General features: G+C 50.5%; 1 protein-coding gene across 5 annotated transcripts in view; it reads left to right on the forward strand.

The window, feature by feature from the left end:
* Positions 1-14,476, forward strand: part of SYNGAP1 (synaptic Ras GTPase activating protein 1) — a 758,031-nt gene that overhangs the window by 379,532 nt on the left and 364,023 nt on the right. For all 5 annotated transcript variants that reach the window (XM_078641656.1, XM_078641652.1, XM_078641655.1 and 2 more), the window contains one exon: positions 5,522-5,675. In XM_078641656.1, coding sequence (XP_078497782.1) covers positions 5,522-5,675 — 154 coding nt within the window. The remainder of the gene's footprint in view (positions 1-5,521; positions 5,676-14,476) is intronic.

Below are 14,476 nucleotides of genomic sequence, written 5' to 3' on the forward strand. Positions count from 1 at the left end.
TGCTGACCGCGAGAATCGCGTGTCACGTCCAAGATGGCCGCCACCCGGCCGCAAATGAGGTCAGGTATGCTGCAGTGCCGTGGCGTGGAGTTGAACACACTCCGAGAACTATGCCACCAACAGAGACGGTAATCCAATTTAAAATTCCTAAGTGGGTAGGTTTTTCAACCAAAATTGCAAACACTCAATCAATCAATCAATCAATCAATCAGGTCATTTATATAGCGCACTACTCACCCGTAGGGTCTCAAGGCGCTGGGATGGGGGGGGGGGGGGTGCCGCTACTGCTCGAACAGCCAGGTCTTGAGCTTCTTCCTGAAGGAGAGGTGGTCTTGGGTCAGGCGCAGGTCGGTTGGGAGTGAGTTCCAGGTCTTGGCGGCCAGGTAGGAGAAGGACCTTCCTCCTGTTGTCGCTCTTCGGATGCGGGGGACGGCGGCGAGGGCGTGGCTGGTTGATCTGAGGAGGCGCTTGGGAGTGTAGAAGTTGATCCGGTTGTTGAGGTAGCTCGGGCCTTGGTCGTGTAGGGCTTTGTGCGCGTGGGTGAGGAGACGGAAGGTGATTCTCTTGTTGACCGGGAGCCAATGCAGATCTCTCAGGTGTCCGGAGATGTGGCTGCGTCGGGGGATGTCGAGGATGAGTCTGGCCGAGGCGTTCTGGATCCGCTGGAGTCTTTTCTGGAGCTTGGCGGTGGTTTCGGCGTAGAGGGCGTTGCCGTAGTCCAGTCGCCTGGTGACGAGGGCCTGGGTGACCGTCTTCTTCGTCTCGGTGGGGATCCACCAGAAGATCTTACGTAGCATGCGCAGGATGTTGAAGCACGACGAGGAGACGGCGTTGACTTGTCTGGTCATGGAGAGGGAGGAGTCCAGGATGAAGCCCAGGTTGCGTGCGTGGTCCGTCGGTTTGGGTGCGGTGCCCAGGGCGGGGGGCCACCAGGAGTCGTCCCAGGCGGAGGGCGAGGAGCCCAGGATGAGGACCTCCGTCTTGTCCGAGTTCAATTTCAGGCGGCTGGTCGTCATCCATTCGGCTACCTCTCTCATACCTTCGTGCAGGTTGGATCTGGCGGTGGCGGGGTCGTTGGTCAGGGAGAGGATCAGCTGGGTGTCGTCGGCGTAGGAGATTATGCTGAGGTTGTGTTGGCGTGCGATGGCCGCGAGGGGGCTCATGTAGACGTTGAAGAGGGTGGGGCTCAGTGAGGATCCTTGAGGGACGCCGCAGATGACTTTGGTGGCCTCTGACTTGTACGGTGGTAGGCGGACTCTCTGTGTTCTTCCGTCGAGGAAGGAGGTGATCCATTCCAGTGCCTTGTCCTGGATTCCGATGTTGCCTAGGCGCTGTACTAGGGTGCGGTGGCAGACAGTGTCGAAAGCCGCGGAGAGGTCCAGGAGGATGAGGGCCGCTGTTTCTCCGTTGTCCATCAGAGTTCGTATGTCATCGGTGGCAGCGATGAGGGCGGTCTCGGTGCTGTGGTTCGCTCGGAAGCCAGACTGTGAGGGGTCGAGGGATCCATTCGTCTAGAGGAAGGCGGCCAGCTGTTTGTTGACGGTCTTCTCGATGACTTTGGCCGGGAACGGGAGGAGCGAGATGGGACGGTAGTTCTTGAGGTCGGTGGGGTCTGCTGTGGGTTTCTTGAGGAGAGCGCTGAGTTCGGCGTGCTTCCAGCTCTCGGGGAAGGTGGCGGTGTCGAAGGAGGTGTTGATGATGTCCCGCAGGTGGGGTGCGATGACAGCGTCGGCCTTGTTGAAGACGTGGTGAGGGCAGGGGTCAGTCGGAGATCCGGAGTGGATGGAGTTCATTGTGCGGATGGTGTCTTCGGTGCTGATCGGAGTCCAGGTGCGGAGGGTGGTGGTGGGTGGTGTTGTTGTGGTTGTGGCTTGCGTTGGTTGGTTGCTGAAGCTGTTGTGTATGTCCGCGATCTTGTTGTGGAAGTAGGATGCGAGGGAGTTGCAGAGGTCTTGCGACGGGGTGATGTCATTGTTTCCGGCGTTGGGGTTGGAGAGCTCTTTGACGATGTTGAAGAGTTCCTTGCTGTTGTGTGCATTGTTGTCCAGCCGGTCCTTGTATGTGTTTTTCTTGGTGGCGCGGATCAGTTGGTGGTGTTTCCGGGTGGCGAGCTTGAGGGTGGTCATGTTGTCCGTGGTTGGTTCCCTTCTCCAGACTTTCTCGAGGGCTCGACAGTTCTTCTTGGAGCTCTTGAGTTCGTTGGTGAACCATGGGGTTTTTCTGCTGCAGGGTCTGCTGGGCGGGGTTCTCAAAGGGGCGAGTTCGTCCGCGCCGTTGTTGATCCACTTTGTGAGGTTGTCGGCGGCCTGGCTGGGGTTCGCTGAGCTGGCGGGGGGGTGCTGGCTCAGGGAGGCGGAGAGCTGGTCGGCTGTGATCTTGTTCCAGCTTCTTCCGGCAACCTGTTGCTGGTGGTGGTGGATCGTCGTTCTTTTGAAGCTGAAGTGTACGCAGCTGTGGTCCGTCCAGTGGAGTCCAGTGGCGTGGCTGAAGGTGATGTCTTTGCTGGATGAGAAGACGGCGTCGAGTGTGTGTCCGGCGAGGTGGGTGGGGGTGGTCACCAGTTGCTTGAGTCCGAGGTTGGCGAGGTTGTCGAGCAGGCTGATGGTGTTGTGGTCGCTGTTGTTCTCCAGGTGGAAGTTGAGGTCCCCCAGGAGGATGTAGTCGGCGGAGGGGAGTGCATGCGGGCTGACGAAGTCGGCGATGTCCTCGCTGAATCGTGTGCGTGGACCCGGGGGTCGGTAGATCAGGGTGCCTCTGAGGGTGGTCCTCGGGTTGGTGTGGATCTGGAAGTGCAGGTGTTCAGCGGTGGTTAGGGTGTCGTCGGTGTTGGTCGTGATGCGGATGGTGTCTCTGTGGATGATGGCGATGCCTCCTCCCGTCTGGTTGGCGGTGCGGTCCCTCCGGATGATCTTGTAGCCCTCCGGGATGGCGATGGCGATGTCTGGGGCTGAGGAGGCGTTCATCCAGGTCTCGGTGAGGAAGGCAACGTCAGGGGCGGTGGTGTCGAGGATGTTCCAGAGTTCTACGGCGTGTCTGTGGACGGAGCGGGTGTTGAGCAGGATGCACTTCAGGTGGTTGCTGCTGATGGTCGGCTTGGCGAGTCCTGGTGCAGGGTGAGTCCGGGTGCAGGTGAACTTGCAGGCGTGGCAGCTGAAGGGTCCGTGGGTGTGCTTCGGGGCGGCTCGATGACATCCTGGGATGCGGCCGGTGTTGAGTGCGATGAGGTCGGCGGCGCTGTAGGTTCGTCGGGTCGGATTCCGTCGGTGGGGGCCAGGGGTCCTGGCGCTGGTCGCGATCCGGTCGCGGACGGGCGCAGACGGGCTTACCTTTGGCGCGCCTTCGGCGCACAATCGGCGCGCCCGCTGCGCGTCAACGCTGCGCGTTCGCACGGTCGCCATTTAAGGCGAAGTGCGCGGGTGGGCGGAGCAGCTGGGAGGCGGGAGCGGGGAGGGAACAGAAGAAAAAAAGGGGCGGGTCGGCGGTGGTGGCGGGAAGCGGGGGGCGGCGAGGGAGGCGGGAAAACACGCGGGACAACAACAAAGAGTACAAGCACAAATGCAGGATAAGAGAAACGCTAAACACGGGAAAAACAACTATGAGGGGAAAAAACAAGCACAAATGTTGATCAAAAACACTAACCAATGGGAAAAGCCTGTGAAGGAAAACAAGCACAAATGATTATCGCAACAAGCAGAGCAGCGTTAGCAGGGTCAGCCGGCAGCCCGGCAGGCAGCGAGGCGGAGGGCACAACAGGGGGCACACGCAGCAGCTGGTGGCCGTGCAGCGCGGGGGTGTCCCACAAGTGGGTCACACTCACCTGTGTCGCACGGTCGCCTTTTAAGGCCAAGTGCGCGGGTGGGCGGAGCAGCTGGGAGGCGGGAGCGGGGAGGGAACAGAAGAAAAAAAGGGGCGGGGTCGGCGGTGGTGGCGGGAAGCGGGGGGCGGCGAGGGAGGCGGGAAAACACGCGGGACAACAACAAAGAGTACAAGCACAAATGCAGGATAAGAGAAACGCTAAACACGGGAAAAACAACTATGAGGGGAAAAAACAAGCACAAATGTTGATCAAAAACACTAACCAATGGTAAAAGCCTGTGAAGGAAAACAAGCACAAATGATTATCGCAACAAGCAGAGCAGCGTTAGCAGGGTCAGCCGGCAGCCCGGCAGGCAGCGAGGCGGAGGGCACAACAGGGGGCACACGCAGCAGCTGGTGGCCGTGCGGCGCGGGGGTGTCCCACAAGTGGGTCACCCCCCCAAATTACCCATTCAGACACACAAAGAGAAACAATTCTTCAAATGAGCGTTAAAATAAGATCAGAGATAACCTATCAGAAGCTATCAGCACAATACTTTTCCAAACTGCTCCGTAAATCTTTGTTACCCGAGGACACACTTGTTATTGTAACACACTTGGTGAAACTGCCATTGAGAACCCTTTTCTAAAGCAATAGCCTGGAGCTGTCTAGTGCATCCCTCATTCAAGTCCCACCCATCAGTCCTGGTCCCTCAAGAATGCTGAGTGCGCTCATGTTCATGCTCTAGCTATGGGCCCTCAGGTTCAGCTGTCTAGTGCATCCCTCATTCAAGTCTCACCCATCAGTCCATCATTTCTGGTCCCTCAAGGATGGTGTGTGTGCTCATGTTCATGCTCTAGCTATGGGCCCTCATGTTCACTAACTGTTTTAGATTGCTACCGAAGCCTTGAGTTGTGTGCTTTCTTCTTGCACCTTTCCACAGGCCTCCAGATTTGGGAGGTGTGTCTTTCCTGGAGTCTCTTCCTGTGGTCCCCCCAGGACTGATATGTGTTTCTTTCTTCCAGCCTCTCCCTTTTGTCCCACAGAGGTACTAGTTGTGCCTTTATTGTTGCCTCTCCGCAGATACTAGGTGTGTTTTTTCTCCTGCCTCTCCCTGTGGCCGTATAGGGTGCTAGATGTGTTGTAATCCTGCCTCTTCTGATGGTCCTCCATGGATACTAGGTGTATTTTTCTCCTGCCTCTCCTTGTGGTCCCCTGGGGTGCCAGATGTGTTATAATCCTGCCTCTTCCAATGGTCCTCCAAGGATACTAGGTGTGTTTTTCTCCTGCCTCTCCCTCTGGTCCTCTAGAGTGCTAGTTGTGATTTAATCCTGCCTCTTCCGATGGACCTCCACTGATATTAGGTGTGTTTTTCTCCTGCCTCTCCATATGGTCCTCTAGGGTGCTAGATGTGTTGTAATTCTGCCTCTTCCGATGGTACTCGACACATACCTTGTGTGTTTTTCTCCTACCTCTCCCTGCGATCTTCCAGGGTGCTGGATATGATTTAGTCCTTCCTCTTCTGATGGTACTCCACTGATACTAGGTGTTTTTATCTCCCGCCTCTCCCTGTGTTCCTCTAGTGTGCTAGATGTGTTGTAATTGTGTGTCTTTTTGCTGGTCCTCCACCAATTGTAGATGTGCTTTTCTTCTGCCTCTCCTTCTGAGCCACATGTGCATCAGCTCTGAGCTCACACTCCTCACCCTTCCTCTTTACTTCCCAAGGGCCAGGCTGATGCAGAGCTTCAAGGAGTCCCACTCCCACGAGTCACTGCTCAGCCCGAGCAGTGCGGCCGAGGCTCTCGAGCTCAATCTAGATGAGGACTCCATCGTGAAGCCAGTGCACAGCAGCATCCTCGGCCAGGAGTTCTGCTTTGAGGTGAGTTTTGGTATTTGCAGATGAATGATGGCCTCTTATGAATTCCCAATAAAGTGATGTTCCAGCAAGCATAATGTGAAGCCTTGTGTGTTGTAACATGCTGTGTGTCTGCGCACGCAAACTGATTTAATAATGTCTTTCTGAATGACTACTGTCATGTGTGCGTGCCTGAATCATTCCCCGTCGCCGAGGCGGGAGTCCCACGGTATATAAAAAAGCAGTGCCAAAAGTAAATTACAGTAGTAGGCCCTATGAGAAGGCCTGAGGCCTAGATTGTAGTAGCCTATCTACCTCATTATGCTAAAAAGACCAAAGTCTTTGCTCCAATCAATCAGCTTACAGCACCCTCTAGAACCCTCTCTGCAGAGCCAGTTCTCCTCAGATTTTCACCGCACGTCGTGTGGAAGGGGGTCTCCCTGAGTCTTGACTCAGTTTTCTCTAAGCTTCAGGATATCTGACAAGAAGGCCTTGTTTAGACCTTGCAGAACATGCGAGAAGAAAAGGGTCCATGTTGATGACCAGCATAAGGACTGCATGTATTGCCTTTATCCCAACCATGAGGCAAAAAATTGTAAGATCTGCAGCACCTTCCCTTCTAAGACTCTAAGGGATAGGGAGGTCAGAGTCCTTTTATGGCTAAAATCCTCTTCTACTGATGATGAAGACAGAGCCTCTACCTCCAGTAAGAGAGCGAAATCTCAAGAGGATTATCCAAGTGAGGGGAGAAAACATGTTAAAACCTCCCACTCCACTTCAGGCTCTTCACAGAGATCTCCATCTTCTATCTCTGGAGCCTCAGCTCTCAAGGAATCTTGAAAGTTAACCGTGAGTAAGAGGTCTTCTGTCTTCTCACCTGTGACTACCATCTCAACTTCTACTTCTTCTTCGACGGCTATGATCTCTACTACAGCCATCACCTCTCCTATCCTGTATACTAGAATCTGCATTGTGGCTAAAAGAACTCTCGTAGACGTCCCGTCGACGAAGAAGCTCTCGTCGACAAAGAAGCCCTCGTCGACGAAGTCATCTACGGTACCGTCGACGACCGTCTCGTTGACGAAGAAGCAAGGTCCATCGCCGATGAGCCCGTCGACAAAGTCGACAACGAGTCCGTCGATGGGGGCACCGTCGACGTCGAGCCCGTCGATGGCGGTCCCGTCGACGATGATTCCATCTACGACGAATCCTTCGTCATCGACCCCGTCGACGATGAACCTGTCGTCGACGACTGTGACACCATTATCACCGGTGTCATCAAGACCAATAGATACTGCTTCAGTTAAGCCTTTAGCTGTGAAACAGGCTTTTTCTACCCCGCTTTCTTCAAAGACCTTTCAATTAGTATCATACCAGAGACAGCAAGAATCTTACATTTCGCCACTTATGCCCTCTCATCTTTTAGAGACTTATGCTGATGACGAAGAGGAGAGTTTTGAGGATGATGACAATGAGGGAGATTTTGGAATAGCTCACCATCCCTCAGAATTAAATATTAAATGCCAGGAGGATGATGAAGAAGAAGATACTTATTCCGGGCATTATTATCAGGAGGACATTGTAGTCCCTCATCATACAGAATACCGAAGGAGGTCTCGGGATTCGGAGGCCAGTCATTTATCACCAAGCCTCATCCAAGATTTACAGGCTATGCTGGCAGGCTATAAACAACGTTTTCCACCTCAACAGGTCTTGCCTCCAGCCCAACCTGCTGTCACCGTTTCTCAACCTGAAGTTCCACCGCCCAGGACGCCAAACTCCACAACCTGCTTTGCTTACACAGACCCCGGACACTTCTTGGGATGAAGAAGTAGAGAAAGGAGAGTTACCTAATAATCCTCCGTTGGATCCGTGGGAGGACTACGTTATTCCCATGCCGTCTCCACCAACCCCACAACCTTCAGACTCACCGCCTGAAGACATAGGTGGATTCCATAATCTCATGCAGCGAGCTGCAGCTAGATTTCAGTTGCCGGTGACAGTGGAGCAGACAGAATGTTTCCTTTATGATTTTAAAGAAGAAACTAGGAAGGTGTCAAGAGCCATTCCTATTATAGATTATATCTGGAAAGAAGGTGTCAAGGTGATGAAAAACCCTGCTTCAGTGCCGGCAGTGTTACCAAGGATTGATAAAAAATATTGCGCTCCTCTCACTAGTCCTGCATGCCTCATTAGACACCAGCGGCCAGATTTGGTCATCTCGCAGGCCGCGCAACAAAGATCGAAAAACCCAGCCACCCCCATCACTACACCACCGGATAAGGAGGGGCGTCGTTTGGACCTTATTGGTAAAAAAAATTCCACCATGGCTGCTGCCTCGATCAGGGCTGCAAATTCTTTAGCGATTATAGGGCGCTATGATCGTCAAATGTGGTCCGAGATGGCTGGTTTGATTAATCTAATCCCAGAGGATAAAAGGCAGGAGGCACGCAAGATCTTAATGGAGGGGGAACGTGCAGCTGCAGAAACCATAGACTGCGCTTTGAATATTGCAAATACGAACTTTAGACAGCTGGCAGGAGCTGCAGTTCTCAGACGACAGGGCTGGCTAAAGGCTACCACCTTTAGGCCCGAAGTCCAACTTAAGATCCTGGAAATGGCTTATGATGGAGAGTCTCTATTTGGGAAACACATCAACGAGGCTCTCCAGGCAATCAAGACGGATACTGACATTGCAAGATCCCTTGGTTCATTGCAGTATAAGAGAGGATCTTTTAGAGGTGCTAGAGGACGTGGATACTCCTCTAGAGGAAACTACTACCAACAAGGCAGACAAAATCAGCCTCAGTACCGGCAAAGTTATCAGTCTTCTTATCGCCAGTCCGGAAAAGCTAGTTTCTCTCGCCAAGGTGGACGAAAGCGCACAAACTATCAAGGGCGAGACACTCACAGAAAACAGTGAGATCAGCCGAGCGCCAACCTTATTTCCTTCCCTCCCTGTGGGCGCGAAGATATCTGCCTTTCAAGAACAGTGGCAGTGAGTGGATTACATCTGATCAGTGGGTACTGGACTTAGAACAACATGGTCACACCCTGGAGTTTGTAACCAAACCACCAATAACTCCGCCCGGGGGTCCCCCTCCCCTCGCCTTCACTTATTGTTTAAGGAAGTTCATTCAATGGTCCTCAAGAACGCTATAGAAAAAGTTCCAGTACATCAGAGGCGGACAGGCTTCTATTCCCGTTTTTTCCTCATAAAAAAGAAATCAGGGGAATGGCGACCGATCCTGGACCTGCGCAATCTCAACAAATATCTCAAGAAGCAGGGTTTCGCATGGTCACTCTTTCAGAAATTTTAAATTGCCTCAACAAGGGAGATTTTATGGCTTCCTTGGACATGGAAGACGCATACTTCCACATCCCAATCCATCCAAAACATCAAAAGTGTCTCCGTTTCACTGTGGCTGGCGCCCATTATCAGTTCAAAGTACTCCCATTTGGCCTCAAGTCGGCTCCAAGCATTTTTACAAAGTGCCTGGCCCCAGTAGCGGCAGCACTACGCTCATCAGGGATCCAGGTTTTCCCGTACTTGGACGACTGGCTAGTCAGAGGTCCATCAAAATGCAGGGTGCAGAACGACATAACAGTGTGCCGCAATCTCTTTGCGTCCCTAGGTCTCACTGTCAACGAAAAGAAGTCTCAATTGGTTCCGAAAAGAATCCTACTTTTCCTAGGAGCTTGTCTGGACACGATACTATGCAAGGCATTCTTGTCTCAAGAGATGCAGCTCCGTCTACAGGCATTGGCCATAAAGCTCTCCAAAAGAAAGTCACTTTCTGTTCGCCTTTTTGCTTTACTTCTGGGAATGTGTTCTTCAGCCATAAATCTCATTCCGCTGGCACGTCTCAAAATGCGGCCTCTACATGAGGAGCTACATCTTCAATGGCAGCAAGCGACAGGCTCCTTCGATGACATTATCAAAGTCCCCCCACGCATAGTGGATGCTCTTCAATGGTGGACACAACTTCACAATCTAAGACAAGGACTCACATTCTTGCAAACTCCTCCAGACTTCGTCCTGACGACAAATGCGTCCATAGAGGGCTGGGGAGGCCATCTCCAAGACTTGCAGGTGCAAGGCAAATGGTCTCAGAAACACAAGAAATGCCACATCAACAGTCTAGAGTTGAGAGCCATCTTCCTATCTCTACAAGCGTTCCTCCCCAGAATCGCAGGGTCTTCAGTCCTGGTCCGAACAGACAATACCACCAGCATGTTTTATGTAAACAAGCAGGGAGGGACAAGGTCAGCTACACTATCAAAAGAGGCTCAAGAGTTAAGGGAATGGCTAACGCTTCACGGCATAACTCTCAAGGCGGAACATGTCAAAGGTCTGCACAATACCCTGGCAGACAAACTAAGCAGATCCTTGTCGGATTGCCACGAGTGGGAGCTGGACAACGCGCAATTGATCAAGGTGTTTCAGACCTGGGGCAAACCAACGTTGGACTTATTCGCGACCCAGCAGAACAAGAAATGCCGGTATTACGCCAGCAGATACCCTCAACAGGGATCAAGAGGGAATGCCCTGTCCATGCGATGGTCAGGGATCTATGCTTACGCCTTTCCTCCGATCCCGCTGATTCCGGGAGTGTTGCGCAAGATGAAATTGGAGAGCTGCCGTCTCCTTCTAATTGTTCCTAGATGGCCTCGTCAATATTGGTTTCAGGAGCTCATGTTCCTGTCACAGAAGCCTCCGATCAAACTTCTACTGGCTCCAACACTACTGTCACGCATCGGGGGTCAGATACTTCACCAAGACCCTCAATCTCTGAAATTGCACGCATGGCTCCTAACTTCTTAGAATTTCAACACCTACAAATTCCTCAAGACTGCCGGGACATCTTGAAGAAAGCACGAGCCCAGAGCACGTTGAAGACTTATCGTCTCAAATGGAAGCGATTCTGCTCCTGGTGTACTTCAAACGCTTTACACCCTATCGAAACTCAAACGGAAAACATTCTGCCTTATCTTTTACATTTGGCTCGCTCTGGTCTTTCTTTCTCGTCCATAAAGGTCCATTTAGCGGCTTTATCCAGGTTCAGGAAGGTGGCTGACACTCCATCACTATGCTCTTTGTCACTGATAAAACAATTCATGAGGGGTCTTTTCCGGACTTATCCTCCAGTTAAACCTTCACCACCGGAATGGGAACTCAACACGGTCCTCTCACAGCTGATGAAGCACCCGTTTGAACCGATCCACAAAGCCGACCTCAAATTCTTGACATGGAAGGTCGCCCTGCTTTTAGCCCTAACTTCTGCCAGGAGACTAGGACAAATTCAGGCTTTCACTATCAAAGAACCTTTCTTACATTTTTCTCAAGAGTATGTCACTCTTCGAACGAATCCAACTTTCATACCCAAAGTGCCTTCTCAGTACCATCTGAATCAACCAGTGAAATTGCGGGTTTTCTTCCCAAATCCTACAACCCCGGCAGAAAGAACACTACATTCTTTGGACATTAAACGATGTTTAAAGTTTTATCTTCAAAGAACAAAGAACTTCAGAAAGTCAGATCAGCTATTCGTGGCTTATGGCCAAACTACACTGGGGAAAGTGGTCACTAAAGCCACAATTTCCAGATGGATAGCCCCTGCGACCCATTTCTGCCATGTTAAAGCTAACCGACCATTACAAAAGACTGTAAGGTCTCACTCTACAAGGGCTGTAGCAGCGTCTAGAGCATTGATTGCAGGAGTGACGCTAGAGAACATTTGCCGTGCTGAGACATGGAAGAATGTCCACACGTTTACAAGACATTACTGCCTGCAATCAGCAAATCAAGAGGATTTGGCAGTTCGTCAAGCGGTTTTACGTCACCTGTTTCCATAAGAACATATTCAGGTAACAATGTTTGGTTCATTTTATAACGTGTGTATACTATTCAGTATTTTTGTTGATATAAAAGAAGGGCATGTTTTGCAGATTGCTTGTTTATGTTATGCTAATATTCCTTTCCTGTGGAATGCTAGATGACTATTCTTTTGAATTTAGTCATGTTTTTATTAGTAGATCATTTACTTTGCAATTGTTGGTTGTTAAACATAAGTTTTTGGGGGTGCACCACAATAAGTCTCCCACCATCCGCAACCGACTTTTGCCTGGCTTACTGCTTGCTATTCTGATTCAGGCATGTGAATCTATGAAAGATACCCCAATACTGGATAAGAAATCAAGGGCTAGATGTAGGTAAATCTTTTTTACCGATTCTAAAATACCGTATTGTACCGATTCGGTATTTTAGAATCGGTAAATTAGATGTAGGTAATAATTAGGTATTTTTTACCGAATCGGTAAAAATCGGTAATTACCAAATCGGTCATTCCTATGGGCCTTCAGGCCCATAGGAATGAATGTCAATTACCGAATCGGTAAATACCGATTCGGTAAAATTGTGAAATGGTCAAGGGTGGTAGGGTGTCACTTTGACACCCTGTTGCACCCCTGATTAGTACTTGTGTGCCATGTGGCACACATACATGCCCTAAGGGCATGTATGTCTGTCACATGGCACAGGTGTACATGCACAGATTTGCATATACACAGGTATTCGTTATTTACCACCAACTAATAGTTGGTGGTAAATAATGAATGCTTAAAGCCCTGTGGCACTGTTTACAGTTCCACCTACATCTCAAAATACAGATTCGGTAATTTTACCAAATCGGTAAATGTACCGACTCGCAAATTTACCGATTAGGTAAAATTACCGATTTGGTAAAATTACTGAATCTGTATTTTGAGATGCCCTACATCTCAGTATCCAAATACCGGTCCGTAACGGCCGAAAATCTGTATTTTTGACCGTTACTGACCGGTATTTGGATACCTACATCTGGCCCCAAGTTACTTACCTGTAACTTCAGTTATCCAGTATTGGTATCTTTCATAGATTCACATGCACCCACCCTCCTCCCCGGAGAGTCAGTTCTCTAATTTTGGGATACTCATTCCCACTTGTGCTAACGAAAATCTGAGGAGAACTGGCTCTGCAGAGAGGGTTCTAGAGGGTGCTGTAAGCTGATTGGTTGGAGCAAAGACTTTGGTCTTTTTAGCATAATGAGGTAGATAGGCTACTACAATCTAGGCCTCAGGCCTTCTCATAGGGCCTACTACTGTAATTTACTTTTGGCACTGCTTTTATATATACCGTGGGACTCCCGCCTCGGCGACGGGGAATGATTCAGGCATGTGAATCTATGAAAGATACCAATACTGGATAACTGAAGTTACAGGTAGATAACTTGTTTTCTTCCAAGATGGCCGTGACTTGTTGCAATATCTGTTCTCTCTTAGGGGATTTCCATGTATGTCATAAGCACTTGAATAGTCCCACCCATGTGCGGGGACCCCAGAGCACTTCTTTAGATTTATTTCTTAAGTGGATATTTTTCGCTTTACGCCAGGAAGGCCGGTAAAGGCACTTAAGAGATGGAAAGACAACAATGCAGCCTAAATACATAGGCTACACTGGCTGCATCCTCATAAAGAATTGAAAAAAGGTAGCCAGTATACTACATTTGTGTAGTTTTTATTGTATAAAACACGCAGAATAATCTCCTTCACAAAACCCCTTATTTCATGATAGAAATGAAAGGAAATAATAGCCCCATAGGCTGCCATTATTTTATATATGTCTTTGAAAATAGACACTGTGCCTTTAAGATCCCAGAAACCACCAGTATCCCATCCTGCACAGCTAGTGGCAGTTACTTCCGTTGTTTTTTTCCGGCTCCTGCTTTCAGGACCCTGGAGCATTGAGCTCTACCAGGTTGGTGTTTCTGTTCAAAATTCACTTCTAATTTAGCAAATCACTTTACTCAATGTCTTCCTCTTTGTGTTTCTGTCTTTTTCTGACAGACACTTTTTCAGTCAAAAATGCCATCTCTTTTTGATAAGTGCCTAGACTATGGTAGGCCAAGACTGATCCTCACAGAGTGGGCATAATTTGTCTTCCTGCTTCTCATGTTCCTGATGCTTGTTCCATCTGGAAAACCTTCTATATGTGTACTCTGCGTGACCGAAAGAAAATCCGGCTTCAGGGAGCAGAAGAAAGAAGAAAACAGCAGGCCAAGACTTCAAGTGGGACTTCAGGGCGAGGAGAGGGTCATTCCTCTACCAGAGACTCTGGGGGGCTCCCCAGCAGAAGAAGGGCTGAAAAATGGTGCCGGTCCCGGTCGAGGACCAGGACGTCGAGAGGAGGTACAGCGCCAACCTGTTCGCCGTTGACCAGGGGCACTGGGTCCAAAGGACGTCGGCATTCCACGTCGAGAAAAAGATCACCGATGTTGACTTCGAAGCCAACAATACCACCTCGTCGGCTTCAGAAAATCCACCGCCAACATTGACACATCGTAGGTCACTGTCGAGAACCTTGTCTCACCTGCAAAGTCGCTGAGCGACACACTCCCAGCATCGGTGGACGCCGAGAGGGCAGCGCTCGGCAAGAAGTAAGAGCCTCCTTCTAGATGACGTCGATGGTCTCCGTCGACTAGTAGATCGACGTCAAGAGGGAGTCAAACAACCTCCTCAGGACCTTTGTCACCATCTTCAAGACTTCAGGAGGCACGTAAGAAGAGAAGACGTATTTACACGTCCGATTCAAATTATTCCGGAACCTATTCTCCGTTTAGGCTGGTTTCTTATCCAGCATCTCATTAGCAGTCTCCACCATCTCTTCCAAATGTGGAACGAAGATCTCCGACTCCTCTGCCACCTCCTCCTCCTCCTCCACCTCCTCCTCTGCCTCCAACACCATCTTCGTCATGAAGACCATGGTCTAGATCCCACACGAGGCACCG

This window comes from Lissotriton helveticus, chromosome 5_1, assembly GCF_964261635.1.
Source record: "Lissotriton helveticus chromosome 5_1, aLisHel1.1, whole genome shotgun sequence".
NCBI classification, from domain to species: domain Eukaryota; kingdom Metazoa; phylum Chordata; class Amphibia; order Caudata; family Salamandridae; genus Lissotriton; species Lissotriton helveticus.